Genomic DNA, 27,075 nt, shown 5'->3' on the forward strand with positions numbered 1-27,075 from the left:
CTATCCATAGAAACCAACAAGATGGCCTCTATCCTTAGAAACCAACAAAATGGCCTCTATCCTTAGAAACCAACAAAATGGCCTCTATCCTTAGAAACCAACAAGATGGCCTCTATCCTTAGAAACCAACAAAATGGACTCTATCCTTAGAAACCAACAAGATGGCCTCTATCCTTAGAAACCAACAAAATGGCCTCTATCCTTAGAAACCAACAAAATGGCCTCTGTCCGTCTTGCCTGAGCCTGATTGCCCTGTGCATCCCAAACAAGACCCCAAGCAAGATTTCTACACCCCACTTTTCCTTTCTCTGAAATGGGAACCAGACAAGACCCCAGAGCAATGAAGATCTTTCCTTCCAGAGCCCTGTGGACTCCACTGCTCCAGGATTGCACGACCCTGAGTGGAATTTCTCAGCGACACCCGGAGATGTGAAGGAGTCTGAAGGAGAAAGGAGAATCCCGGGCTGCTTACAGTCTTTCAGGTAGACACATCTCTGTGTGACTTCATCCAGGACCTTAGGTGTGGGACACACAGGGACACAGCCTTCTACCCTAAGGACAGAGCAGGGAGCTGGCTAGTGACCAGAGCATGGTGCTGTCCTTACTTTTATCTGGATAGAACACAGGCCCCACCCTTCTATATGGGGTGTGTGTGCATGCTTGCCGGGGACACTCATGGGAAGCTCTACAGAGACCGTGTCACACTTGTGTACAGTGGCACCCGTGCCCACGTATGTGAGCCTCATGCTCTTGCTCCCTGGCCAGCAGGGCGACACATGTGAACAATGTGTGATTCTGTGCACACCTGTGTACATGCTTAGACTCTCCCCACAGGCCTGAAGGCTCTTTCTAAGGCTGCAGAAAAGTTAAAACATAGACCCATTGTGCACATACATCTACACCTATACAGATGCCCACAAACACCGGTTTACACACCCCTGGGTTATTCTCAACCATGCTCAACTGTACAGAATCAGCTCACACAGGTGTGCAAATACAGCCTCGCACAGCCCATACAAACACACAGTTAAGCTATACACACACCGTGCACCAGTATGTGCTAAGAATATGTAACATTTACATGGGGCACACACACTGTTGTGACTGAAATGGGAATGTCCCCCACAGATTCGCTGCTTTGCTTTCCCTGCAACAATGGACTGGGTCCTTTTTTAAACGGTGCGCCCAAACAAACCCTCCCTCCCTTAAGCCTCTCCTGCCAGCTATTCCGTCATGAGAGAAAACAGCTAACACACACACACTCCTATACCCACCTCAGTACACGCGCCCCACACACCCACATGTCTACACACATGCTCATAGATGTGCTCAAACTCTCTGCCTCAAAGGCATTGGCGCCGTGCCCACTACCGCCTGGTCTCACCTGGGCACATCCTGGCAGCTGGCTGCCTGTGGGTCCCGGCAGGTTTGGAAGCAGGGGCTAGCACATGCATCATAGTGCCACTCACAGATGGGGTAGGCAGCCCCCAAAGGCTTGGCATCTAGAAAGACAATCTCCTCCAAGTCTCTGGACTGAGAGACTGAACACAAGGGCCCAGAATTACCCCAGATCAGCCTATGCCTTCCCGGGGTAAATACACTCGGGGATGGGGAGGCGGAGAAAGAGTAAGAAGCCAGTCAAAGCTGGCTGCATCCATGACAACTGGAGACAGGGTCTATGGAGCTGGAGGAGATTCTGATAGCTTCTCAACCTGACGTCCCTTAAACTCCGGAAGGGGAAGGACAATATGCGTCCTCTGCAGGAACCGGAAGCCAAGCGCCTGTGAGCCTCCAGAGGGCTCTTGGTTCCCCTAACTTCCACACAAGCTGCCCATTTCGACAAAAGTGGCGTGCGTCCTAGCCCACCCTGCCACCACTCCCTGATGTGCCAATATGGAGACCAGACCTCATCCTGTTCCAGGAGCGGACCCCAGGAGCCTCCCCTTTGCCAGAAGGCTGAGGTTTCTGGAGGTTTCTGGGGCAGAGAAATCAGCCGAGTGGAGCAGAAGCCCCAGGCCCAAGAGCAATGGCGGGGCGCGGACCCTTACCCAGAAGACGGAAGAGCGCACCACCGCGAAACGCCTCTGTGTGTTCGTATGCTCGCAGAGCCAGCCCAAGGCCTGACGAGTGGAGGAAGGAGCCAGGCTTTGCCAGGGACTCCAGGGCCACCAGGCCAGCCTGCCATGTCCCCCGGTGCAGGGAGAAGGAGGCGTGCTGCTGGAAGGCTTCATTACGCTGCCACTTTGCCAGCCCTATAGAGCCATTGGCTGTGGCGTGCAGGAAGAAGTTGGGTCTGTCAGCTGCCTCCAGGGATACCACATCAGGGTCTGCGAGGCCACAGGAGTTGGTCAGTATGCAGGAAGGACAGATTTGGGGGTGCAGCACGCCAGGGTGTGCTCTCACATTCAGCGAGGATGACAGCTTCCTGCGGACTATCTTCCCGGCCCTCGGTCTTCTCCCTCCCACTCACCAACCACCCTCGGCGGACAAATGTGGGAGGCCACAGACAGCCTCGGCTGCTGCTGTCTCCTGCCCCGTCTTCTCCTCCTTTCCCACCAGAAAACCTTGCCCACCCTGGTGCCTGCTATGCTTGGCACCCAACAGGGATAGTCGTTCTACAGGGTGACGGTCCCTGGACTTGGGGAGCAAGGGATTCTGGGGATGAGAAGCTCAGCATAATGTGCAACGTTCTTCCTGTCCCAGTAACCCCCCATCCCCGGAGGCCCAAACCTGCCCAACAGGCAGACCCCACGCCTGACTCTCAAGTGGTCCCTTTCTTGCTGGTGTGTGCCATAGGAACAGAACTCCTGCTGGACTCGGGTTCCTGTGCTCCCTTTGTGCCTAAGACTCAGTTCGAGGAAGAAAAAGAGAAGGAGGGGAGAAAGGGGGGTGAGGGGGAAAGGGGAGGGGGAGAGAGGAAGGGATCAAGAAGCCAGAAGGGAAGGGAAAGGACACAAAAGAAAAGTTTTGCTGTCCCCCCTCCCAAGATATTTTAGAACAGTAGTTGGGGACAAAGGCCTGTCTGGGTCCTATCCTAGGCAGTTTGGGATCACAGAGGTCCAGAAACTAGTCTGAACTAGAAACAGCAAGTAGCCCTGGAGCCCTGTGGGTGGCTGCAGGCTTCAGTGGCCCCCGCACCCCCGTCAACACCGCCTTCTCTGAGACGGCTGGACAAGAGCCAAAGGGCGGGCCTTACCATGGGCCTTGGCCTTGTACAGAGCAGCTGTCAGCAGGAAGCTGGAAATGTCCCCTGGCGCCAGATCCTCCGCCCTCACGAGGGCTATGTCACCATCTACTGCCTTCATGGCCACAAGAGTACCGCCAGCCACCACACAGGACAGCTGGTAGGGGCCCTTACCTAGCGCTGGAGAAAAGTCTCTGTCACAAGTGTCACTACTGAACCCATATGTCCCACCAAATAAGTGCAGAAGAGGCAGGGTGCTGGAGAGGGGCTCTCAATGGCTTCTCATCCCAGACCACAGGAACCTTAGTAGCTGCGATGGGATAGGACCCCCAGGCTGGCAGTCCCGAAGGAGACAGACCCTCCCTCTGTGCTTAAGCCACTGCACAGGGAGCCCATGAGTGTCTGCCCCCGCCACCCCCACCCTGTCCTGAGGGATGACAGCCAGAAGCCCAGAGCTCAAAGCTCGAAACTGTTTCATTCCGTGCACGTGCCTCATTTGTGTTTGGGAGAGGTGGAGTTGTGGGTAAAGGGTGTAAGGCATGTCCCCGGCATTTGTGACAGCTTTTAAGATGACCTTCTGCTTCTGCTGTGTCTCAGGTGTCTCGGGTCACCTTCCTAGCCACTGTCCCCAGTAGCTTTCCTCATCTCCAAGATGGAGTCTTAAGAGCACAGCTTTAACCCGGGGCTCTTCCACACTGAACCACCCCACAAGGGCTCCTGTCACACTGGAATTCCTTCTTGCGTCTCCAAAGGAGCCACATGCCTGTCCCAGCACACCTCTACCACACTGTCCCTGTCTTCCCTCAGAGAAATCCTCTCCTCCTTCTGTGCCTGAAAGACACCTGCCCAGTCCCAGGTGACCAGCTCATGTGTCACCTCCTCCGGGGAGTTTTCCCTGCACCCTCTTCTCCACACCCTACCAGCCCTAGAGCAGATACGCACAAGTCACAGCTCTGTGGTGTGGGTCTGCACTGGGCTTCCCTGCCTGTATCCTCGGTTAGAAGGCAGACAGTGTGCTGTGCTGGTGAATGATCAGCAACCAGCTTCCCCAACAAACAAGCACACAGCAGTGTGTCACACTGGCTAGTTTCTATGGGGTGGGACACCCAAGGCAAAAGCCATTTTTAACAGATGCAGGGTTCAGAGCGCACACACGCGGCACTGCGGTGCCCCCGTGGACCTCTGCAGAGGTCCTCTTTCCCAGAACCCCATGAGGCTTGGGCCACAGAAAATGCTTGGAGGAAAAAAAAAATGAGGCGAGGAATGGGTGAGCGGGAGGGAGGGTGGAGGACGCTGGCTGCAGCTTGTCCTTTGCAAGTTACTGACACCCCAAATGCCACCGAGCGAGAGAACCGCTCAGAACCGAGCTGCTGAAATGTCTCGCCTGATGTCACAGGGACGCTCCTGTCCCAGGGGACACAGTTCTCCTCCCAGACTCATCCCTTTGGGCATGGAAGGTCTGGAGCCATCAGCAGCCCCTTGGCAACACCAGGCTGGTCCAGCCCTCATCTCACCGATTCCTAGTCTTGTCTCCGTGTCCTTCCCACAGCTCAGAGTTGTTAAGTCTCAAAGGAAAAATGGCTAAAATGGCACCCCACCAGGTTCTCCCAGCATCCCTCAGTCCCTGCCTGTTACAGGGTCCTCCTGGCTAGCACACCCCGCAGCTGCTTTCTGCCCAGCCATTCTGGTTACTGGTCCTATTTTTATCCTTTTACCTTCAGCCTCTTTGCTTCCTGGCCTCTTGGCTCCCCTCCCCCACTCTCCTCTCATGGCCTGGCTCAGCGTCAGGTTCACTAGGGACTCTGTAAGTGCCCCTGATGCTTCCCGTCTACTGTAAACGTTCCCTTCTACCCTACCCACGAGCAGTCATGTTCTTCCTAATTTCTTTCGTTCATTCAATAGTTTTGCCTGGGAAAATGCTGCTTAAACCCAAATTGGCACCGAAATGTGCGTGAGAGGCCGGGCTCACACCTTCCCGGGCCAGCTCCTGCAGGCAGGCTGTTGCTAGGAGGGGCAGACCTAGGCCTCCAGGACACCACTTTGGCCCAAGTGGACCAAACCTGCTGCTAAGAACTATTCTGGCAGGCATCTTGACACAGCCCACTCAACCTCCGATCAAATTGATTAAGTGGCCCTGACACTGGACACTAATCATCTTTGGTCCTTAGCAATGACGAATATTTTTATATTCCTTACTAATCTAGATATCGGTCTGTATCTTGGTTCCCTGAACCCTTGGGCATTCGAAGACCCATCTAGGTTTTCAGCAACCGTCTTGACAGAAAGCAGTTTACACCTGCTGTTGACAACTCAGGTCTTCAGAGAACTCTGGGTAAATTCCATAGGCTTGTTGGGCCCAGTTAGGAAGGCTGTGGGCTGACCCATGGATACTGACGGGTTTCTGCTGCCCGGTGAATCTGCCCGGAATGATGAAAAAGGTCCCTGCCCGGGACCTCTCAGGCTGCTAGAGCAGTTGGGATATAATCCTGGACACCTCTGAGCCCTACACCATAAAACTTTATACCACACAGCCCTGCCATGACATATCTGAGCTTCTCTGGGGCCAGCAGCGCATTGGGAGGTCGGCATTGATGTGGCTCAAGGGCAGAGCCCCCACGGCTTTCTTGGGGGAAGAGGGTTGGCTTACCTTTGTTGAAGAAGTCACAGTCGTATGCTGAAGAAGAAAGAGAGATTTCCCATGAGCAGGTACTTGCTTCCACCCAGCCTCCCCCTTCAGCAAGAACTGGCTCTGGCCTATTTCCAAACCTCTAAGATTGAGGGAGGGACTTGGAAACATGCTACTCTTATTTTGTTTTGTTTTGTTTTGTTTTTGAGATGGGGTTTTTCTGTATAGCCCTGGCTGTCCTGGAACTCACTCTGTAGACCAGGCTGGCCTTGAACTCAGAGATCCGCCTGCCTCTGCCTCCGGAGTGCTGGGATTAAAGGCATGCACCAGTACCACCCAGAGATCCATGTGTTGTAAGGGAAGGAGATACAATGGCCCCTCCCTACACCTCAGCTCAAGGTTCAGATCCTGGCTTGGAATAGCAGTTAACAGTGTGACGAATGAATGAATGAATGAATGAATGGATGGATGGATGGATGGATGGATGGATGGATGGATAGATGAATGTTAGACAGAAGAGTGTGTTCTGTGTGACCATAAAGGTCAAGGTTAGAATGAAGGGGTATGAGTAAGGTGTAGCCCTGGCTCATAGCACAGATAGGTAGACTGCTTGCCTAGCATATACAAGGTCCTGGTTCGGTCTCCATTTTATCGCATTGCGTTTTATAGTGTGGTGGTGCACATCTGTAATCACAGCATGTAGGAGGTGGAGGCAGAAATATCAAGTTCAGGGTCATCCTTGGCAATATGGGGAGTTTGAGGTAAGCCTGGACTAGAGATCCTGCCTCAGAGACAGCAGAAGGAAAGTGTAGCTCTGGTTAGCTGTATGTAGAAGAGCCCCCCAAAGAATCAATACAAACATAAGATCGAAGTCCTTCAGCCTAAGATTGAAGGAGACAAGGGTTCTCCAGGTATCTCCAAAACCCCCTGTGGCCCCGCCAAAGAGCTCTTAGGAGGTAAAGCATGGATCCATTGTGCCCTCTAGTGGACGGTCTGTTCTGTAGCATCTTTTACTGATTCTTCAATCCACCACGGGGGTCCGACTATGCCAATCAGGAACAAACAAGGTTGCCTGGAACCTGCTGGGTGCCTGGAGTAAAGGCTGAGGACGGATTTGCCTCCCGCACGCACGGCACGGCGGCGTGGTGTGAAGAAAGTCACCAACTCCTCTTCATACCCTACTCAACAATTTGGCTGTGCCCTCTTTTCTTCCACAAGGTCCTAAAGGATCAGGAGACTAAGCCAGGCGTGTTGTATGTGCTTTTAATCTCAGCATTCCGGAAGTAGAGACAGGAGGATATCTGTGCGCTGGGAGCCATTCTGATCTACATAATACACTCCAGGACAGCCAGGGCTAAACAGAGAGACCCCGTCTCAAAATGAGGACACCTGCTTGTCCTCCGTGGAGATGGAGTGTTGAACCATAAGACTCTAAGCTGGGGCTGGGGGTGTGGTTGTGTACCAGCACAAGGTGTGCGTTCAACCCAGAGTGGGGACATGGAGGCAAATGGATCTCTGGGGCCAACCAGCCTGATGGCTACACACTGATGCAAGAAAATACTTCTGCAAAGGCGTCTGTCCCCTATCTGTCCAACCCTGGACTCGAATTACTTGTTATTGATCTGAACACTCACTTTAATGTGTCATCAAAGGACTTTTCCTACTTATTTGGTATGTGTGTGTGTGTGTGTGTGTGTGTGTGTGTGTCTGAACACTCACTTTAATGTGTCATCAAAGGACTTTTCCTACTTATTTGGTGTGTGTGTCTGTCTGTCTGTCTGTCTGTCTGTCTGTCTCTGTGTGTGTGTGTCTGTGTGTCTGTCTGTGTGTGTGTGTCTGTGTGTCTGTGTGTCTCTGTCTCTGTGTGTGTATGTGTGTGTGTGTCTCTGTCTCTGTGTGTGTGTGTGTCTGTGTGTCTCTGTCTCTGTGTGTGTATGTGTGTGTCTCTGTCTCTGTCTCTGTGTGTGTGTGTGTGTGTGTGTGTGTCTGAGGGTGCATGTGTGTTCTGGGGACACACTTGAGTTGCCAGGCTTAGCCATCTCATGGGCCTAGGATGATTGATTTTAAAATATGTAATATCTCCTTTACCTTCCATGTCTTGACTTCTCATAAGCTCATAGCCCAATATGGAACATGTATTCCCATTATGATATTTTAATAGTCACTAAAATCCTTATTAATCTTTGGAGAAACTGTTTCTGTTTTGTCTAGGCCGATATCTAATTCTCCCTTAACGTGACGCTCTAAACCCATTAAAATGAATACCAAAGGTTCATAATAAACACATATCAAAACATTAAAACCATCAGTAATAGGATCCCAATGAGACATCATGGAGCTTAGACACCGGGGAAACTGATAACACAGACCTTTTGTTTTGTTTTTGTGAAGCTCTGGCTGTCCTGCAACTCACTCTGTAGACCAGGCTGGCCTAGAACTCAGAGATCCTCTTGTGAGTTCTGCCTCCCAAGTGCTGGGATTAAAGGCGTGTGCTGTCAGCACCTTTGATATTTATCCACTAACATATATATATATATATATATATATATATATATACACACCCCAGTGGTATATGCATATATCTGTGTATGTGTGTGCATGTATATGTGTGTGTGAGCATGTGTGTACACTCATGCATGACTCAGGATACCTTCATCTCACACAGGCATTCTCAGACCTGTTTGGAGTGAACAGGACCTCTCCCTCCCTACAGCTCAGCTGATGGAGGGCTTCTATGTTCCTCATCCTGTTTGAGCTTGCAGCAAGCCTGTTGATTCCCAGCTTTCAGACAATAAAAACAGAGCCTCGGAGAAGTCGGGTGGCTTGTTTGGGGTCACACAGTATGCAAAGCCAATTTGGAGCCCAGGGTTTGTGACTGACTCTTTCAGCAATGGGGTTGAGGACAGGGGCCTGCACCAGCCTCTTCAGGGGTGAGCTCCAGCAGCCCTACTATCCTAGGTGACCTCGACATGACATGTACACTCCTCGTGTGTGTGTGTGTGTGTGTGTGTGTGTGTCTATGTGTCTCTGTCTCTGTGTGTGTCTCTGTCTCTCTGTGTGTGTGTGTCTGTGTGTCTGTCTGTGTGTCTGTCTGTGTCTGTGTCTCTTCTCTGTCTCTGTGTATGTGTGTGTCTGTGTGTCTGTGTCTGTGTCTCTTCTCTGTGTGTGTATGTGTGTGTGTGTCTGTGTGTCTGTCTGTGTCTGTGTCTCTCTGTCTCTGTCTGCCATAGGCCCACCAATTACCACACAGGAAGATACACCATGGGGACTGTGTACATCCTACTGGATTCTCCGGAGCAGTCTGTAACACTCACGGCAGATGCGGGGCGTCCGCCAGTCAATGACCACCCCATGTTGGCAGCACTGATGGGCGTAGGCGGCCACACTGGCACAGAAGCACTCACAGTCGCCACCCCGGCTGCAGCCACATGTGTCGGTAAGGCAGTTTGAGTAAAACCAAGTGACGTCAACCTAGGAAGGTCAGATGGTTCTGAATGTCAAGCCTGTATCTTCTCCTGTGGTAGCACAACATAAAGATGCTCACTGGCGGGGCGAGCTGTCTGCATGGGACGAGAGATACGGGGAGGCAGCCAGCTTATACCCGCTTCACGAAACTCATCCCAAGCCCAGGACGTTGGACCCAGGGAACTAGGGAACAGACAAAGAATGGGACCTGCCCAGCCAGGCTGCAGACACAAAGGTTAGTCTGCGATGGTCTTTGAAGCCCTGAAGGACCCATGTGAGACCAAGTCCCCATTCCCATCTCTAGGAAGGACTTGGAAAAAGCAGAGGTGCAGCAAGGGGTCTGTGCCCATTCTGCGGCAGAACTTCCTCACAAGCAGGGAGAGCACAGAGGCCTGGCTGTCTGTCCTGGGCATCAGGGACTCAGGGAAGGCTGATCTGAGCAGAGCAGAGGCAGGAGAATGTCAGAGGAGAGATGGGTCTCCCTTCTGTTAGGGGAATCTTTGAGCAGAAGGGGTCCTGGGAAGGTTGGATGGACTTGGGAGGGGCCAAGGTGGGTCTACTTACCACAGGGAGGCACTCACCACTGGGTGGCAGGTCTCAAACACCTCACTGAGAAGAATACCACACTCCTTCCTGGCAAATGGTTCTCGGAGAGGATTCAGGACACAAGTGTCCCTGGGATCAGGGGTATCTGGGCACTGAAGGATAAAGGAAGAGCTATGCCGATGGCACTAAGATCTCCATTTCCTTCGGTGTCTATGCCTGGTCACAGAGAAGCCCTAAAACTGCCCACTTGATACCCATGCCCCTGTTTAATTCCCTCCCCCGGAGAGTGGGAGGAGCCTCCAACAAAGAGTACACACCAAAGGGTCTGGGGACACACCAAGTTATGAGTCTGCAATCACGTGATTGCGTCAGATGAGGTTTCAGAGCCCTCTTTAGAGTCTCCCACTTCCTGCCTCTGTGTGTGTGTGTGTGTGTGTGTGTGTGTGTGTGTGTGTGTGTTTGTGTGTGTGTGTGGAGGGAGCTATGCTGGGAACTGTTGCAGATTGTTTGATCACACTGTTACTTACTGGGAAAAAATAGAAACTGTTTCTAGTTGTGGTGTGGCTCATCAGTAGCCCACACCTTTAATCCACTAGCTTTTTGCTTATTATAAGCAGGATTAGATAAAGCCAACCATAGGTCAAGAGACAAAGCAAGCAACCAGCTGCCAGAAAGTAAACATGGGGAAAAAAAAAATAGAGTAAGAGGGAGTCAGGAGGGCGAATAGAGAGATGTGCAGGAAGTAGGAGGGAGGAGCACTGAGTTTGAAGGGTTTCTGAGATGTGGAAGAGAACCTTTTGGGATGCTGGCTGAGGAGGAAGTTCAGCTGGATGCTTTCTCTATCTCTCCAAGTTAGCATCAGTCTCCTGACTCTCTCTTTTTTTTTTTTTTTTTTTTTTTTTTTTTTTTTTTTTGGTAAAATCTAATGCTTCAGATTTTGTTAGAAACATCAGGGAACTCCACATGACAGGGAAGATGATGGTGGCCTCTAAGAGCCGAGGGTGGTCTCCAGTTGACAGCTACTGAAAGTCAAAGCTCTTGGTACCTTCAGGCCCAGAAATGGAAATTACCCACAGCTACCCAAGTACGGAGCCTCGGGTGAGATCCCAGCCCTGGCTGTCCATTTTGTCTGCAGCCTGTAGGGCACAGAGAGTCCCAGCCTCACGTTCTGATTCCCAACCAGCAGGAACAGAGATAAGACACCTGTTGCTCAGTGGTGGGTGCCACATTGAGCACCACTGTCACACAAGAAAGGATGGTTACCACAAACTTCCCCGGAGCTGGTCCTCCTTCCCCAGGCCTACCCAGCATGCCTGAAGCTATCAGCAACGTACAGTGCGGATCAGTGTTAGGGATGTCACAAATGTCAGATCCGGCATGGATTCAGCATTTCTAAAATGAGAGTGGATGCCATGCCCATCTGCTCTGCCTCGCCACGTCTCTATACACACACACACACACACACACACACACACACAAAACCACTACGATCCACCCAGTGCAGCCAGTTGATATATAAAAAAGTCTCATTCCTGTTCTCCAATGCTGCACCCAAGGCAGACATAAGTAATCGATCACACTTTGCAGGCAGCCTCTTGGGACTGGTGAGAGTCTTCTCCTGGCGCAGCTTCCTAACTTCAATGGAAGACTACGGCTGCCTGGCAAACTTAAGGATAGGTCAAGAATCGGAGTCTCCTGCTCCCAGTTCAGAGTTGTTTTCCTGACGACTCAGTCTGGCACTGCCTGGCACCTCCCAACCGTCACGGATACCCCCTATGCTTCTGTCATCCTCTCCATCTCCGACCATGTCTTGAATGCTGTAACCTCCCAGAAATGCCTATCTGCTAAATCCCACCCTCGTTCTTACCTTCTCCATGAAGCGGTGATGGTGGGGAGGGTGGATAAGCCTGGCAGGCTTCAACAAGTCCCGCCTTCCATACTTGGTGGCCATCTTGCCTAGGATAGGAACTCTGCCTCTTTCTAAGAGCTTTACTAGTTCCCTGAGTTTGGCCAAGGGCAGGGTGGGCTACTTGCCTTGTGGGTCAGGGACAGAATCTTAGGCTAGGGGTACCAGTCAGAGGCCATTTTCAGGAAGAGCCTAGCACCCGTGTGGTTCTCCCTGGCTTGGGTTCAGGGTTTGTATGGCCCATTGAAAAGAATGAGGGGTCCCAGCCACCCTAAAAGGCCTTACCTCCACCGCAGCCCAACTGCTGCCAAACTCCTGGGGGTTGGTTAACTCCAGGTTCTCTGGGGTCCGCATCTCATTGATGGTTTTCAAGTCAAAGTTCCCACAGAGGCCTATCAACTGACCCTGGGAGGAGAGAGAGCCACCATGTTAGCTGGAGGAGAGAGAGCCACCATGTTAGCTGATAGTTGAGTAGGTCTGAACTGCAGCTCCGAGACCCTTGATGCAGAAACAACAGCGGGAAGGGTGTTAGGGAGGGATGGGGAAAGGCCGGAGAACCATGTCGGAGTAGAGTAGGATGAGGTGGACAGGACAGGGCTGTGCTCCTCCCGGGCCCTCAGAGAGGGGCATCTCAGACAGCAGCAGCTTGCCTCAGCCCAGGGAAATGGTAGAGGCGATGGCACTCAGGTCTCGTGACTACCTGCCACCGAGGGCCCGCCTGGACGTGCACAGTGGTTCTCTGGTCCCACAGGATGGTGATGTGTTCCCGTGGGAAATGCACCAGCGTGAAGAAGCCTGCTCTCCAGATGTGGACAGCCTGCTTCTCATCCAAGAAGCTCTCAGGACTCTGGAGAGACAGAATTAGTCAGTCCTGAGACCCAACTGTCCCTCAACACCAAGTCTACCAGAAGTGGCCGAGAGTCACTGCCCCACCCAAGAACCTCATCAACACCTCCCCTGCCTCACCTGATGTCCTCTGGCCCCACCCTCTATAACAAATCCAGTCAGAGCTTCTGCCTCAGTGGACCTCCTGATCCCAACCCTCCCCCACCCAGTGCGCTCACGGGATCCCCTGAGTCATCATCAAAGATGATGATGGAGCTGCCAACGTTGATGGAGATGGTCTTTCTGCAGATGACGCCGGAGCTGTAGCAATTCACGTCTTCCACCATGACAGAGAAGCTGAGCTCGGATGTGCTCTGAGGAGAAGAAAAGGAGACAGTACCACCCGCAAGAGGAGACATCCCGTGAAGGACACAGAGGGGAAGGGATGTGGATCTGAGGGGCTTTTCCACCCGGTTCATTTTTGTGAGTGTTGGTGTGGAGGATTGTGTGTGTGTGTGTGTGTGTGTCTGTGTGTGGCTGTGTGTGTGTCTGTTTGTATGTGTCCTATGTGAGTCTCTGTGTGTGTGTATCTGTGTATGTGTCTGTGTGTGTCAGTGTGTGTCTGTGTGTGTCTGTGTGTGTGTGTGTGTGTTTGAGAGAGAGACTCTGTCTCAAAACTAATTAAATATTCATTTTTTTAAATTACGGGTGCCATGGTCCATGTCTCTACTTCCTCTTCTCAAGAGGCTGTGGTAGAGTTCACTCAAACCTGAGAGTTTGGATTCATCTAGGGCCACGTGGCCAGACCTTCATCTCAAAATACGCACTCAAATAACAAAGCCAAGGTCAAACGGCACAGTCCAGTAGTGTGCCTCTGGTGGAGCTCCTGAAAGTATCTGAAAGACTCCAGCACAATGTTCGTCCACAGACAAGGCCTTGGAAAGGCCCCGCTCTGCCAGCATTCGAGAGCTCTGACCACGAACGTCAACAATAAAAAGTAAGTGCGTGTTCGGCTCTGTTGTTACGGTTACTGACGACACTCACAAGATGAGATGGATGTGCGTAAGGAAATCAGTGTCTCCAGGAATAAGGGTCCTGTCCCCCACCCTGCTGGTCCACCCTCTCCTCGCATTCACTGTGCCACCTCTGCCCTCTTCCTCCTGCAGCCCACAGCTGCCCTACTCCTATTTCCTGGTTCTGTGGCTGCCTAGCTGTGCCACCTCACGTGGGGACAACCTTCCCAATCTGTCCACTGCTGTGAAAACTAAGTGGGAGAATCCACAAGGGTGATCAAGCAATCCAAAGCTTCAGTGGCGTGAGCGCTCTCCCTCAGTCAGAGAAGAACATCAGGACGTGATGGGATACACAGGAAATCCGGTTTCCTTCGCCCTGACCCACCCCTCTGGAAACTGTACTTCAGGGCTTAGACACACACACACACACACACACACACACACACAACTATGCATCAGCCCGGAGTCCATGTCATAGACACATCTGACAGGTCCTGGCCCCTGTTTAGTCTGGGTGCCCGTGGAGACTGCGGGGTATACACACCCAGTAACTCACCTTGACCAGGTGCACTTTGCACGCCCCCACAAAGTCGAACGGTAGCCCATCAAATGTACGGTAGTGTCGGTCCCCGTAGGCGGTGCAGGTGGAGGCACAGGGGTGCAGGGTGCACTGGAACGAGCCCCGCTGGCACACGCTGAAACATACGCACACAGAGACAGCTCACAGGGCACACTTGGCGCCACACCGGGATGCTCTCGACGAAGCCTTCACCTGCTCAATGCACACGGCGTGCACACTGAAGTGGGGCTTCAGCAAACATAGCATCCCCCGACAAGCCAGGGAGGCGGACTGTCATTCATCCACTCGCTCATCCAACAGACCATCCGTGGTGAGCACATCTCGGGCATTCTTCCAAGATTTTGGGAAGTATCAATGAACAAAACAGAAGAAAGGCCCCTGGGCTTAGTGGAGCTTGTATCCTAGAGAAGAAATAGGCATCCTGGCTGTCTTAGCAGGTGGGCGGAGCTGGGGCAGGTTGGGCATGGAAGGAAATAGAAGGGCATTGTGGGAAGAGGGTGAGGTCTACAGTGACCTTGAGGCATACTCAGGTCATAAGAGGGCAGAAGAGGTTTGCAGGGCAGTGATCTAAGCCTAAGAAGGCCACATGAGGCTGTGACTTTCTCTTAGAAATACAGGAGGAAGACGCCGAAGGATGGAGAAGGGACTGGCTCCACCCGACTAGTACTGGCCAGAGGGAAGGAAAGGTCACCTGGGAGGTGACAAGGACAGGGGGGGCCTCAGGGCAGACTCACAGCAATGACAGGTGAAGGCAGAGTCACATTAGAAGTATATTTTAAAGGCAGGACCAAAAGATTCTAAGACTTCACTCTGACAGGTTCAAACCATTTAGACTCAGTAACTTAACCAACCAGTCACTCTGGCCACCAGCCATAGCTTCCTGCCTGGGGCTCACCTACACAGGGCTCTGAGTCCCCACATTCCACCCTGGGGCTTTCTAAGTCAGACAGCCAGGGTTCAAACGATACACACACACACCCTGGTGGGCACAGAAACAGTCTGCGCGTCTGGCCTTGGCAGTGACCAGATATAAACATGGGAAGACATCCTCTGGGCTGAAAAATGGAGCACTTCCCACTCTATGTAAGACAGGGACTGGGGGCCAGCTGTCACTAAAGATGACTCTCTAAAGTGACTCTCCGAGAGTCTCTGCTAGGCTCCCGGGCACCAGCTTGTCACCATCGAAATCAATCTAATGTGGGTGCACACTTCTATACACGTGTGCTAATATTACTGCGTGAACAATGTGGGAAATACACTCACATACACACTCATTGTTTTTAACATAAGCATTTCTGTATTCATAGGCAAAACACAAATCACATGCTCACACATCTTCATTCAAGTGAATACAAACATACACATATTTAATGCAGTCCCTCACTTTGCCCATACTAAATACATACACGTGCATATAAATACATATATATAGCATTATACATATGTAAATCCTTATTGCTATATTACTGAATTTATTCAACTCTATGGCACCTGCCTTTTTATGTATGTTTATATAAATTTACTCACATGCATGTATGATATATATATGTATATTCACTAACATGCACACACACACACACACACACACACACACACATATATATAGTTCATCTAAAATGCAAAACACATTATTGTGGTTACAAACATACAAGTGTATATGCTCATAGACATGTCTGACCATTCATGTAAATAGTAACAAATATTCCAAGGATGATTTCATACAAACTCTATACAATAGTCGGTGTGAATGTGAGCATGGTAAAGGAAAAAGAAACATATGCTTTCCAGCAAAAACTGAGACCAGCTCAGGGACTTACCAGGTATGGCAGGAAGAGACTACCTGGTCCCCAGGGAAATACTCCTTCCCCTTCCAGGTACATGGACACTCCTCTGGTAGGAAGCATGCATCCCCATGTCTGAGTAGGCTGGAGGGACACAGCAAGCCAGTGGTCAAAAGAGCACTTCTAGATTTGTCATGAGGTCGGAAGGCCCAGTCCACCATGGGCAGCACCATCCCTAGGCAGGTAGGCTTGGGCTATGTAAGAACACTAGCTCTATATGAGCTAGCGAGAAAGCCAGTTAGTAGCATTCCTCCATGACTTCTGCATCAGTGACCACTTGAGTTCCTGTTCTGACTTACCTCGGGGATGAACTCTGACCTGGAAGTACAGCCCAAATTAACCCTTTCCTCTCTCAAGTTGCTTTGAGTCAGGGCGATTTATCACAGCAACAGAAAGCAAACTAGGATACACTCGGACACTCCCAACCCTTCTAATGGCCCACAGTCCTTTGGGGGCAGTGCTGGCACTGTGCAGGGCTGTGCAGAAGAAGCTAACTATGGGCTCAGTGGGTCCTAGAGAGGAGTTGTTGATGGTGATAATTGGAGCAACTTTGGGAGCCTTTTCCCATCAAGAGGACTTTGCAAGCTGATAAGACTGCCTCCCTTCTCATAATCCCTCTTTCACGGGCCCCATGAGAGTACAGGCGGACTCCCCACAGCGTGTTCTATACACACCCTCCAAACATCCTGAGCTGACCCTGACTCAGAGTTAGGACCCAGGCCAGGCCAGAATCTCTGTATGGCCACCTTGTGGATAGTGAAAGACCCTGGCTCCCCACTGCAGAGACCTAGGCATTCCTGACTTCAGACTGAGAAGCAGGCTTGTGCAAACAGGACAGTATTTTGAAAGGCTTTCAGTGACACACTTCAAGGTTTGGGTGAGGAACAGAGCTTGTAATAAAGGAGACTTGATCGGAGCCTAATTCCTTCAGCAGACTATTTCTCTCCCTCTGGCCCTGGCCTGTTTTTCTGCCAGGGAATGAGCAAGCTCCTCCCAGCTTTGAGAGGTAACACCAGTGTTTTGAACACAGTAAAGCTCTAGCAGGCCCCACCCACAGGCCGTGTCCTGCCTCGCCCACCACTGCAGAAGCGGTGGAACCCCGGTGCTGCAAAGTCATGGGAGGGAGGTGGCTCCAGGGGCCTTGTGCGCCCCAGACCTGAGAATGACTCTGGCAGAGCTGAGTGGTCGTCAAACCCAGCTCCTGCAGCCCCCCGAGGGCTCTGGGCTGCATCTGGCCACCCAGGAAGGAGGCTGCGCTGTGGGGTGTGGCCTTCTCTCTGTATCATTCCTGGGGCACCACCCTCCACCTGAAGGCTGTGATGGGGAAGGAGGCTGAGAGCTAACACAGGTTTTCTTGTGCCTGGTCTATGGTCACCACGGGGGTCTCTTGGGCATTTGGGGCACATCAGACACCCGTCTCCATACTTCTGCCTTGAAGCCTTGTTTGGTCCACCTGTTGTGGTGACAAGTTTTCGGCGCTCATTTTACAGATGAAACACTGAGTATTGGGGGGGGGCTTCCTTCTCCGAAGTCCCATGGGTGGCTCACAGGAAGTGCAACCTGATAGGCCCCATTCCAGGCTGAGATCTCAGGCTCCTGTTTGTCCCTTCCCAGGCTCCCCTGACATCACAGCCACACTCTCCCCTCCATGCCAGGCTATGCGAGGTCATCCCGGTCCCCAACCTGAAGTCCCTGGATCTGCCGCCCTCTAGGCAAGGAGAGTTTCTGGTAGTATGAATACATACCCCTGGGGACAGGCACAGCCGGACAGGCAGGGGCCACGGGCTGGCAGGCTCAGGTTCAGGAGCTGCTGCTCACACGTCCTCTCCCTGCTGAGCTCCGGGTCCGGGTGCAGCTCACTGCAGTTCACAAACACCTGGCCTGCTGGACAGTCAGCAGCTGGAAGAAAGGGGGTTACATGCTGCAGGCCCTTAGCCTGGGTTGGTGGTGGGGCTGTGTGGGGCTGGAAGGGATGGGCAGCTTCTGGGCATGATGCGGGTTCCCACGTCACAGGGGCAAAGTAGATAGAGCTCCTCACACTACAGGACACCCCCCCATCAGCAGCACCCAATATATACAGGTCCTCTGAGCTGCCATCTGCACTATGTGCCCCCACACCGTTATCTCACTTTCTGTTGCAAACACCCCGCATCTCCCTTCCCACAAAAATACATGGAAGACTATTCTGCCAAGGAAAGGCAGCAGGAACTGCAAACAAGGGTCCCCAAATGACCAGGGACCAAAACAAGCAGCCAAGTGGTCTAGCAGCAGCGACCAGGGAGGACTTTTGAACAGGGAGAGTCAGTTCCCCTGCTGCGTCCGTTTCTCCGACTCGGCTCTCCCCACCCTTGGCGAAGTCTGACCGTGCGGTCACACTTGTGTGGGGTGATTATCTTAGGAGAACCAAAATAAAAGGTAGCCAAGTTCCGAGGCCAGGATAGAACAGAAGAGAGAAAGAAAGAGCCGGATGCAGAAGAGGCTCCAAAGCCAGGAGACAGTAAAGCAGAGGCTCCCGGGACAGTACAGGAAATGAGGGTAGGAAGGGGGTTCGGGCTTGTCTTTGATGGTTCAGAGAGATGAGGCGTGTCTCCCAGGGCTACACAGCTACCTGGCGCAGGTCAGAATTTGAACTGACCCACCCTCAATGCCTGCTCTTAACCATCGGCCATATGCTTTCTGTCACCCTCTGTGCCAACCTCTGTCCCGTTCTCCATGGGCTCTTGTTCCAGAGAGGCCCTCCGAGGATGCTCCAACTCTCATGCTCTGTGCACTCCCCGGCTTCCCGTGACTTGCTCACCCCTGCCTCACCCCTGCCTCACCCCTGCCCTATCTGTGCTATGGAGAAGCTCCAAAGTCCAAGCTGCCATTTCGTCTCTGCAGCTCTGTGTCCACCCCTGGGTCGGACGGAACCAGTCTCGGAAGATATTTGGCAGCTCAGAGTGGGGAAATTTTCTAAGACTAGCAAAGACAAGCAACGCCTCAGCTTCCCAAGGCTCCTCAGCAGGGTGAAGCCGGGATGGGGTTCCACGGTGCCACTCTATAAGCTGGGACCACTGCCAAGAGTCCAGGAACACCAACACCCACGTTAGGGCAAGCTAGAGTAGGTTCGCCCCATCCTGACCAGCACCCCAGCTCTTCACTCTCTTCTCCACAGCCACTTCCCACCAACTGGGGACCCCTCTACCCCAAAGCCCCCTTTCAGCCCTGCTTACCTGGGGCTCGGCTGTCACAGCTCATGACCCCATCTTTGCAGTGGCTGTAGAGAGTCAGGGGTGTTATCAGTCTGGCCGGTCACTATGGGACCACTCAGCATGCGCCATTGCCCTCCGGTCACTATGGGCTCCAGACACACCCCCAACTTACTATCCCTGCTCCCCACCTCCATCCTACCCACAGAGTAAGAAAGCTACTTTTCATGTAGCAGCTGATATCCGGGGAAGCTCACCAGTGGCCCAGGGAAGGGATGTCACTGTCCCCAGGGGGATAGTCCACTCCTTGGAAATGGCAAGGACACTGGTTCCTACAGAAACCAAGAAGGGTTAGCGCAGACTAGGGAGTGGACATATGACATCCAGAGCCCGCTCTCAGACAGCTGCAGACAAGGGGTGTGGCAAGAGGTGACAGCAATCCCTGGGGTGTGGCATGTCTCCAGGGAGCTAGAAAGCCCCTGTCACTGAGGTCGGACCCGGTGCCAGATTGGGAACCGTATTTGGCTTCTGAAAGCACTGTTTACCTGTCTTCAACCTCGCCCACCCCACTCCCCGCCCACCACCCCCACCTAACTGAGTTAGAGCAAACCTAACTCAGAGTACAGAAGGGACCAGGCTAGAGCTCCGCCTCCCAGCTCAGAGCTCCGCCTCCCAGCTCAGAGCTCCGCCTCCCAGCTCAGAGCTCCGCCTCCCAGCTCAGAGCTCCGCCTCCCAGCTCAGAGCTCCGCCTCCCAGCTCAGAGCTCCGCCTCCCAGCTCAGAGCTCCGCCTCCCAGCTCAGAGCTCCGCCTCCCAGCTCAGAGCTCCGCCTCCCAGCTCAGAGCTCCGCCTCCCAGCCCCAGTCCGTGTTAGAATGGATACTGCTCTGGGGTCGCATCAGAACTATTCAGACCCAGCATCTGCCCTGGCTGCTCACCCGCCCTAACAGGTCAGTTTTGACACTTGGCTGGAGACTCAGGCTAGGCCCTCCTGGGCACTGTCTCCTGGATTCTTCTCTGGGATCCTGGGATAGAAGGGTGTCGCTCTGTCTTTTATCTGATTGCTGTTACCGGCTGTATGTCCTTATCACACAACTCTTACAGCCGACTCCAAAACTGCCCGCCTTAGAGAGAACAGGCCAAAGCTTGGGGGACCCGAGAGAGGGACCCTAGAACCATCTTTCCCAGAAGTCTTCAGCCAATTCCTTGTCTTTCCTTGTAGCTCGCTGGGGCTTTTATTAAAGGTGTTGGTGGGCACACGGCTGAAATCTACAGAGCAGCCTTGCAGTGTGAGACTCAATTCTGAGTGATTCTCACTTGCCTCCCTCCCCCTCACTACTGGTATACCTCCAAGCAATTGATAGACCCATTCAACAGACAGAGAAACTGAGGCTGAGACCCCAGGAGCCTTGCCCGCCATCCTAAAATCATGCAGATCCCTCTTCCCGGTCTACCTCCAGCTACACTGAGCCACCTTCCTCCAGCTGGGGCTACAGGGCAGTTTTCACCCCAACTCCTTTCTTTCCTCACCTCAGGGACTCTGAGAAACTACTTCTGCTAAGGGCCTCTCCACCTCTGCCTCAGCAGTGTGTGACAGCCCAGGACTTCTGGCCTCACACCCCGCTTGGCTTTGCAGCCCCCCATGACCTCCCCGGGTCCCTAAGGGGCTGTCTGGACAGGGGTCTGTCTTTCCACCTTCCACTGTGGACTCGGGAAACTATACTCTGCTCTGTTCACTGTTGGATTTTCAGGGCCTAGAAACGTCCTGTGTGTGCTGAGGTTGTGTTCAGATGCTGATGAGAGAAGAGACTGAGGAGAGAGAGGTGCTGTGACTCAAGTGCAGTCTGGTTGATGGGAAGGAGAGAGAGAGAAAGGCCTGAGAACAGGTAGGTTCAGCAGAGGGAGCTCCTGCCTCTCCCAGCAAGGCCTGCATGTTGGTGAAGGGAAGCAACCATCAGAGAGGCTTAGCCCAGCTGTTCAGAGCAGACCCTGGCCTCCCTCCCCACCTCTCCCAGATTCCAGACTGGCCACTCACCTGGGGACACAGAGGTCAGCCTGTGTGTCCAGAAATGTGTTTGGTGGACAGGTGCAACCCTCCACACACTCATCCCTGCTGATGTTGCTACCACCGTTAGCCCCACAGACATCAGGGCTGGCCAGGTCCTGGCATGTTTGTGTGCACAGGGCTACGCAAGGGCTGTACTCTTTAGTGGCCTCACAGGACAGTGCTGTAGGGAGAAGAAAATCCAAACTTGGTCTCTCTTCTTGCCATGACTGTGCGGGGAGGGTTTAGCATCTTGACAAGAGAACCTCAGAGAGGGTAAGACATTTGCCCCACCCTGGTCACACATCAGCCCAAGGTCAAAGAAGTGTCTCTCTGTGCCGTTAGGTCAAGAGAGCATCCATTACATTCAGGCTAGAAAAGCAGGTAGTGTTCTCAGATAAGGGTGCTGGGGAAGAGTGGAGGTCACGACCCCAGTGGCTCAGTACCTAACCTGTTATGTGCACACAAACACATGCCCCTCCCAGGCATGCGTCCCTCACTGGGAAGATCACAGACTCTCTCCCCAGCATTTTTGTCCTAGGATTCAGGCCTGTCACCTCCTCATGGGGCCACCAGCCCGTCCCCAGGAGCCTCACACAGCACCAAAGCCACTGAAATAGCCCAGGTCAGCTGTTTTCCAGCCCAGGCTACTCACTGAAAGCCAGTTCCCGTGAGCTTCTAAACGGTGCAGATGTCGGGAACCCGAAATTAGAAGTGACGTTCAGTGATGTTCTCACTGATGCCAGATGTGGCAAGCACATTTATTTTTAAGTTACCTGAGTCTCTGTATAGCTAGAGTTGGGATCCACAGATTCTGTCCAAACACCTCTAGAGACGCTAATCCAGAGACCGACAGGGCCCTGGGTACTGTCTCTCAGCACCTTCCCTGCCTGGCTGAACTAGAACTCAGAGCCTCTACCTCCCAGCGCAATTCCTCTTTCTCAGGGAGCTGGGGCAGGAAAGACTAAGACCTGGGGGAGGGGGGCATCGCAGGGTCATAGGCATTAAAGCGCCTGTGACCTCAAACTGGGCCTGGAGCCAGTGTTCTTCAGCGTGCCCGTTCTTCTGCAGTGTGAACGTGGCTCTGCCCGCGGAGGAGGCAGAAGAGGAGGTTGAACTTGGGCAGACTGGTATGACTTGGAGGAATTACGGCCCAAGTGTTAAGCCTAAAGACCGTGTTGGGGGGGTGGTATTTCCAATGGTGGCCAGGTGGGAGGAGATGGGGCACTGCGTTGAAGCACCTGAGGCTATGGGGCACCTGTGTCTGCAGCCTAGGATCCCATGGGTGTGCAGGGTGGGGGCACTCACCACAGGCTGGCAGATGGGCACGGAAGTCAACCGGGAGCCCGTGGCGCCTGCATAGCCTCGAGTAGTGGGCCAGTGTGGCACACAGGCAGGGCTGCCCACAGCGACAGGCATCCCTGCGGCATTGCTCGAAGTAGGGGACTGGGCTCAGATACCCAGAGCAGGGCGCAAAGAGCTCGCCCGTGAGCACGCTGCAGGACTGCCGTGCGTAGGTGGCTGGAATGTGAACAAATGCTCAGTGAGCAGGGGTCTGGCTGCCTGCTGCCCCAAGACTCGGCCTCCCCTCAGCATCTGTAGGTGTGTGTGTGTGTGTGTGTGTGTGTGTGTGTACATGCATACGTTCATTTCTTCGTGTGCACCCATGCATGTGTGTGTGCGTCTATGACTAGCACATGTATGACCATGAACACGTGCATACACGCAGCAGAAACATGAACAAACAGCTCATGTTATGATTCTACCCCATGCCAGGTCGGGATCTATCTGTCAAGAGAGACACAGAAACGAACATTGCTGACCAAATGTCAGACCCTCAGGTAGCCGGACTTGTTAAAAGACAGCCAGCAAACAGTTCTGCTAGTCAGATAGAAGAACCACGAACTTGGGGCCGTGAGAAAACTTAGGAGAGGCCGGGCAGTCTGAGGAGGGGCAGGCTAGGCAACCGCTGCTTTAATTCAAGTTAAAGCTCTCGAGGAGAAGGTAATGTTTGGGCAAAAGTTTGAAAGATGGGCTGGGGTAGGTTTCATCCTGAGGTAAGAGTGTGGCTAGGAAGAATGCATAGCGGGAGACTGACACAGCTGTCTCCCGAGAGGCTCTGACAGAGCCTGACCAATACAGAGGCGGATGCTCGCAGCCAACCATCGCACCTAGCATGGGGTCCCCAGTGGAGGAGTTAGAGAAAGGACTGGATGAGGCGAAGAGTTTGCACCCCCATAGGAAAAACAATATCAACCAACCAGACCCTCCGGAGATCCCAGGGACTAAACCACTATCCAAGGAGGACATATGGACAAACCCATGGCTCCAGCTGCATGTGTAGCAGAGGGTGGTCTTGTCAGGCATTAGTGGAGGAGAAATCCTTTGTCCTGTCAAGGTTCTATGCCCCAGTGTAGGGGAATGTCAGGGTGGGGAGGGGGAGGGGGTGGGGGGGAGGGGTGGGTGGGTGGGTGAGCACCCTCAGTACAGGGCAGTGGGCCTGGAGGGATCTGGTGGAACACTGCGAGAATCCGGGATGGGTATCCAGTACTGTATCGGTGATGGTGGTCTAACAGGAAGCTTCCCACCTGCCTGGCCCTCGTCCCCTCCTGTCCCCGCCCCGCAGCTTCTCTTGTCTCACCTCTGCGTTTGACCAGCACCTTCATTTAGGCTTCCATCTTTTCCCCACAACAGCTCACATCTACTCCACTCCCCAGGCCTCCCCCCCTCCACCCCTGCTCCTCACCAGCTTGCGGATGTACATCGCAGGGGTCCAGCAAGGAGCCAGGGGCCAGCGGGGTGCAGGCAGACAGGGTTTTCCAAGAATTGCCGAACAGCTGTGGGGTGCTCTCAGGGACACCCACCGGAGACCTGTGGCCGGACAAAGCGACCGTTGCACACTTGTCCATGAGGACATTGGGATACACAGAACACATGGTCACAGAGCAGGCATGAGGTTGTTCTCTGAACCCCTCCCAGATGAGCACACAGTCCACTTGCACACATCAACGCACGGAAACAGGCATACACATATACACACCCACACACTGCACAAGTGCCTGCCAGACACACCAGCTGTCACGGTGCTCTGTATAGCCACATTTGAACACACACATACACAATCACATGTAACAAAATGGAAAAGGATCACACTGGACGTAGGACTGCGTGCTTTCAGCAACTCCCCCAAGCTCTTCAGGTAAGAATGGGCAATTCTTAGAAAGAACACCAGACCTCAGTGACCTATGACCTTCTCCATCTCCCCTCCTGGGATGTAGGCAGGAAATGGATCACACATGGGGAAGAGGGAAGAGAAGGCTGAGTGTCCTTCATATTTTCACACACGGCCAGTGTCTACAATCACTAAAGCCCAGTGTGAGTGCTACAGAAAAAGAGCCAGGATTCTGTGTGGGTAAGGTTCTGCCTGACTCCCACCATGACACCACCATGACACCACCATGACCCCCACCACGACTCCCACCATGACACCACCATGACCCCCACCACGACTCCCACCATGACTCCCATGACACCCACCATGACACCACCATGACACCACCATGACACCACCATGACCCCCACCATGACCCCCACCATGACACCACCATGACACCACCATGACACCACCATGACCTCCACCATGACACCACCATGACACCACCATGACCCCCACCATGACACCACCATGACACCACCATGACCTCCACCATGACACCACCATGACCCCCACCATGACCCCCACCATGACACCACCATGACACCACCATGACCCCCACCATGACTCCCACCATGACTCCACCATGACCCCCACCACGACTCCCATGACACCCACCATGACCCCCACCATGACCCCCACCATGACTCCCATGACACCCACCATGACCCCCACCACAACCCCCACCATGACTCCCATGTCCCCCACCATGACCCCCACCATGACCCCCACCATGACCCCCACCATGACTCCCATGACCCCCACCATGACTCCCACCATGACCCCCACCATGACTCCTACCATGACCCCCACCACAACCCCCACCATGACTCCCATGTCCCCCACCATGACCCCCATCATGACCCCCACCATGACCCCCACCATGACTCCCATGACCCCCACCATGACTCCCATGACTCCCATGTCCCCCACCATGCCTGCATTACTGCTCTAAGTCGTGAGCATTCTGACTACACGAGGCAGAACTCACACAAGCCTGGAGGGTGGAGAGCAGCCCACACACTAACCAGGGTCTGCCTCCGCCACTCTGACCAAGCACCAGCCCTACTGGGCAAGACAGGAGGAAGCTTCACTTATTCATGTGCATACACAAAGCTTAAGACATCTTGTTCTTCACAGCAGTACAGAAGTGTAAGCGGAATAAAGCCTTTCCTCCCCAACTTGCTTCTTGGTCATGATGTTTTGTGCAGAAATAGAAACCCTGACTAAGACAAGGGAGTTTATCTTTACCTAAAGGTGCTCACAGTTGATTAAAACAAATAAACCCAGAAATGTCTCACGGCCCAGCCTAACTACCTTAAAGGCTGGAATTATGGGAGTACGTATAGAAAACGAGACTTATATGAGAGATTCTTAAGAGTAGGACCCAGGAGCTAGTGTTTAACCAAACTCCCCAAGTGATCTTTCTACATGCAGAAGACTGTGACCACCATTTTAACAAATTATACTTCAGTTTAAATGTGGAAAAGCAACTAATTAGTGGTGTGTGTGTGTGTGTGTGTGTGTGTGTGTCTGGATGCCTGACCCTAAGAAGCCCACAGATGTCCCTCTCCTTCCTGTCACAGGGCTGGGACACATACAGGAAGTCGTCCTGTGTGTTGCCGTTGAAGGTGCCACAGAGGCCCACGGTGTCTTCCGCCCATCGCTGGTCCACTTGTAGGTAGAGCCGCAACCCTTCCCGGTCATAGAGGATCCGCACACCCACATTGGTCCTCACCCTCAGGAACACAGAGGACAGCCTCCGGATCTCAAAAGCATCTGGCCACAGGATGGGAAACAGATGTAAGCAATTTTGTTAGTACAACCTAGTGCTCTGCCACCACCTTCCTGGCTCTCTCCCACATCTACACATCATCCTGCAGAAAAACCCTGCCTTCCGACTGGTTTGCCAAACCCTGGCCTAACCTACCAGGCAGCCTCTACTAAGAAACGTAGAACCACAGGTTGTGGGTTCCAAGTAACAACCCATCTTTCCCGGAGGGAGTGTCGTTTCTTGCTCTAACGCAGGAAGCCCTCTGTAATGACCCATTTTTGCACAACCACACAGTCGCAGTGAATTAGATTTGATTTTCGGCAGGGGGAACAAACGTTGAGCCTGGAGACTGGAAACAGTCCCATGAATGGCCTGTCAGAAGGAACCCTCACACTGATGGGCTGCAGTGTGGGCAAAGGCACATTTTAAGAGTCCTGTTTCCTGAATTCAGTATCCCTAGCCTGGTCCATGTCGCAGATCCCTTTGGGAGATAAGCTGGGGAAAGGATCTTGGCCTATCTCCATCCCGAGACATACCATCTGAGTAGGGTGGGGTGATCTTGTACTGGTCAAACAGAAGAACATCTCCTGCCTGGGTCAGGGTCACCTGTCTCCGGGGGTCCTGGTGCAGAATGACCGACACCGATTGGACACAGGCCCCATCCTGGTTCTAGAGAAAGAGAAGGGCCAATGGGCAGTGTTAGATGGTGCGGTCTGTCCTGATGGTCAAAATAGAACCCTCCATGACAGAGACCCAGCCCAACGTGAGGAGCAAAGCCCCAAACAAGGGACAAGGTTGGCTGCCAAGCCGGGATAACAATGGTCATCAGCTGTCCAACGGCACAGAACAGACGTGGCTCCCACACAGCTCA

At 53.0% G+C, this 27,075-nt stretch overlaps 1 protein-coding gene across 1 annotated transcript in view; it reads right to left on the minus strand.

Moving 5' to 3' along the window:
• Positions 1–27,075, minus strand: part of OTOG (otogelin) — a 58,270-nt gene that overhangs the window by 21,764 nt on the left and 9,431 nt on the right. Inside the window, exons 13-32 of the mRNA XM_080908163.1 lie at positions 26,741–26,873; positions 26,032–26,209; positions 23,963–24,087; positions 22,525–22,737; positions 21,208–21,400; positions 19,432–19,506; positions 19,199–19,242; positions 17,732–17,885; positions 15,963–16,070; positions 14,122–14,260; positions 12,792–12,926; positions 12,428–12,574; positions 12,013–12,132; positions 9,857–9,973; positions 9,125–9,281; positions 5,832–5,858; positions 3,197–3,364; positions 2,049–2,327; positions 1,385–1,502; positions 473–552 (exon numbers count right to left, since the gene is read on the minus strand). Of these exons, the coding sequence (XP_080764289.1) occupies positions 473–552; positions 1,385–1,502; positions 2,049–2,327; positions 3,197–3,364; positions 5,832–5,858; positions 9,125–9,281; positions 9,857–9,973; positions 12,013–12,132; positions 12,428–12,574; positions 12,792–12,926; positions 14,122–14,260; positions 15,963–16,070; positions 17,732–17,885; positions 19,199–19,242; positions 19,432–19,506; positions 21,208–21,400; positions 22,525–22,737; positions 23,963–24,087; positions 26,032–26,209; positions 26,741–26,873 (2,710 nt within the window). The remainder of the gene's footprint in view (positions 1–472; positions 553–1,384; positions 1,503–2,048; positions 2,328–3,196; positions 3,365–5,831; positions 5,859–9,124; positions 9,282–9,856; positions 9,974–12,012; positions 12,133–12,427; positions 12,575–12,791; positions 12,927–14,121; positions 14,261–15,962; positions 16,071–17,731; positions 17,886–19,198; positions 19,243–19,431; positions 19,507–21,207; positions 21,401–22,524; positions 22,738–23,962; positions 24,088–26,031; positions 26,210–26,740; positions 26,874–27,075) is intronic.

This window comes from Micromys minutus (genome assembly GCF_963924665.1).
Source record: "Micromys minutus genome assembly, chromosome: 32".
In the NCBI taxonomy this organism is placed as follows: domain Eukaryota; kingdom Metazoa; phylum Chordata; class Mammalia; order Rodentia; family Muridae; genus Micromys; species Micromys minutus.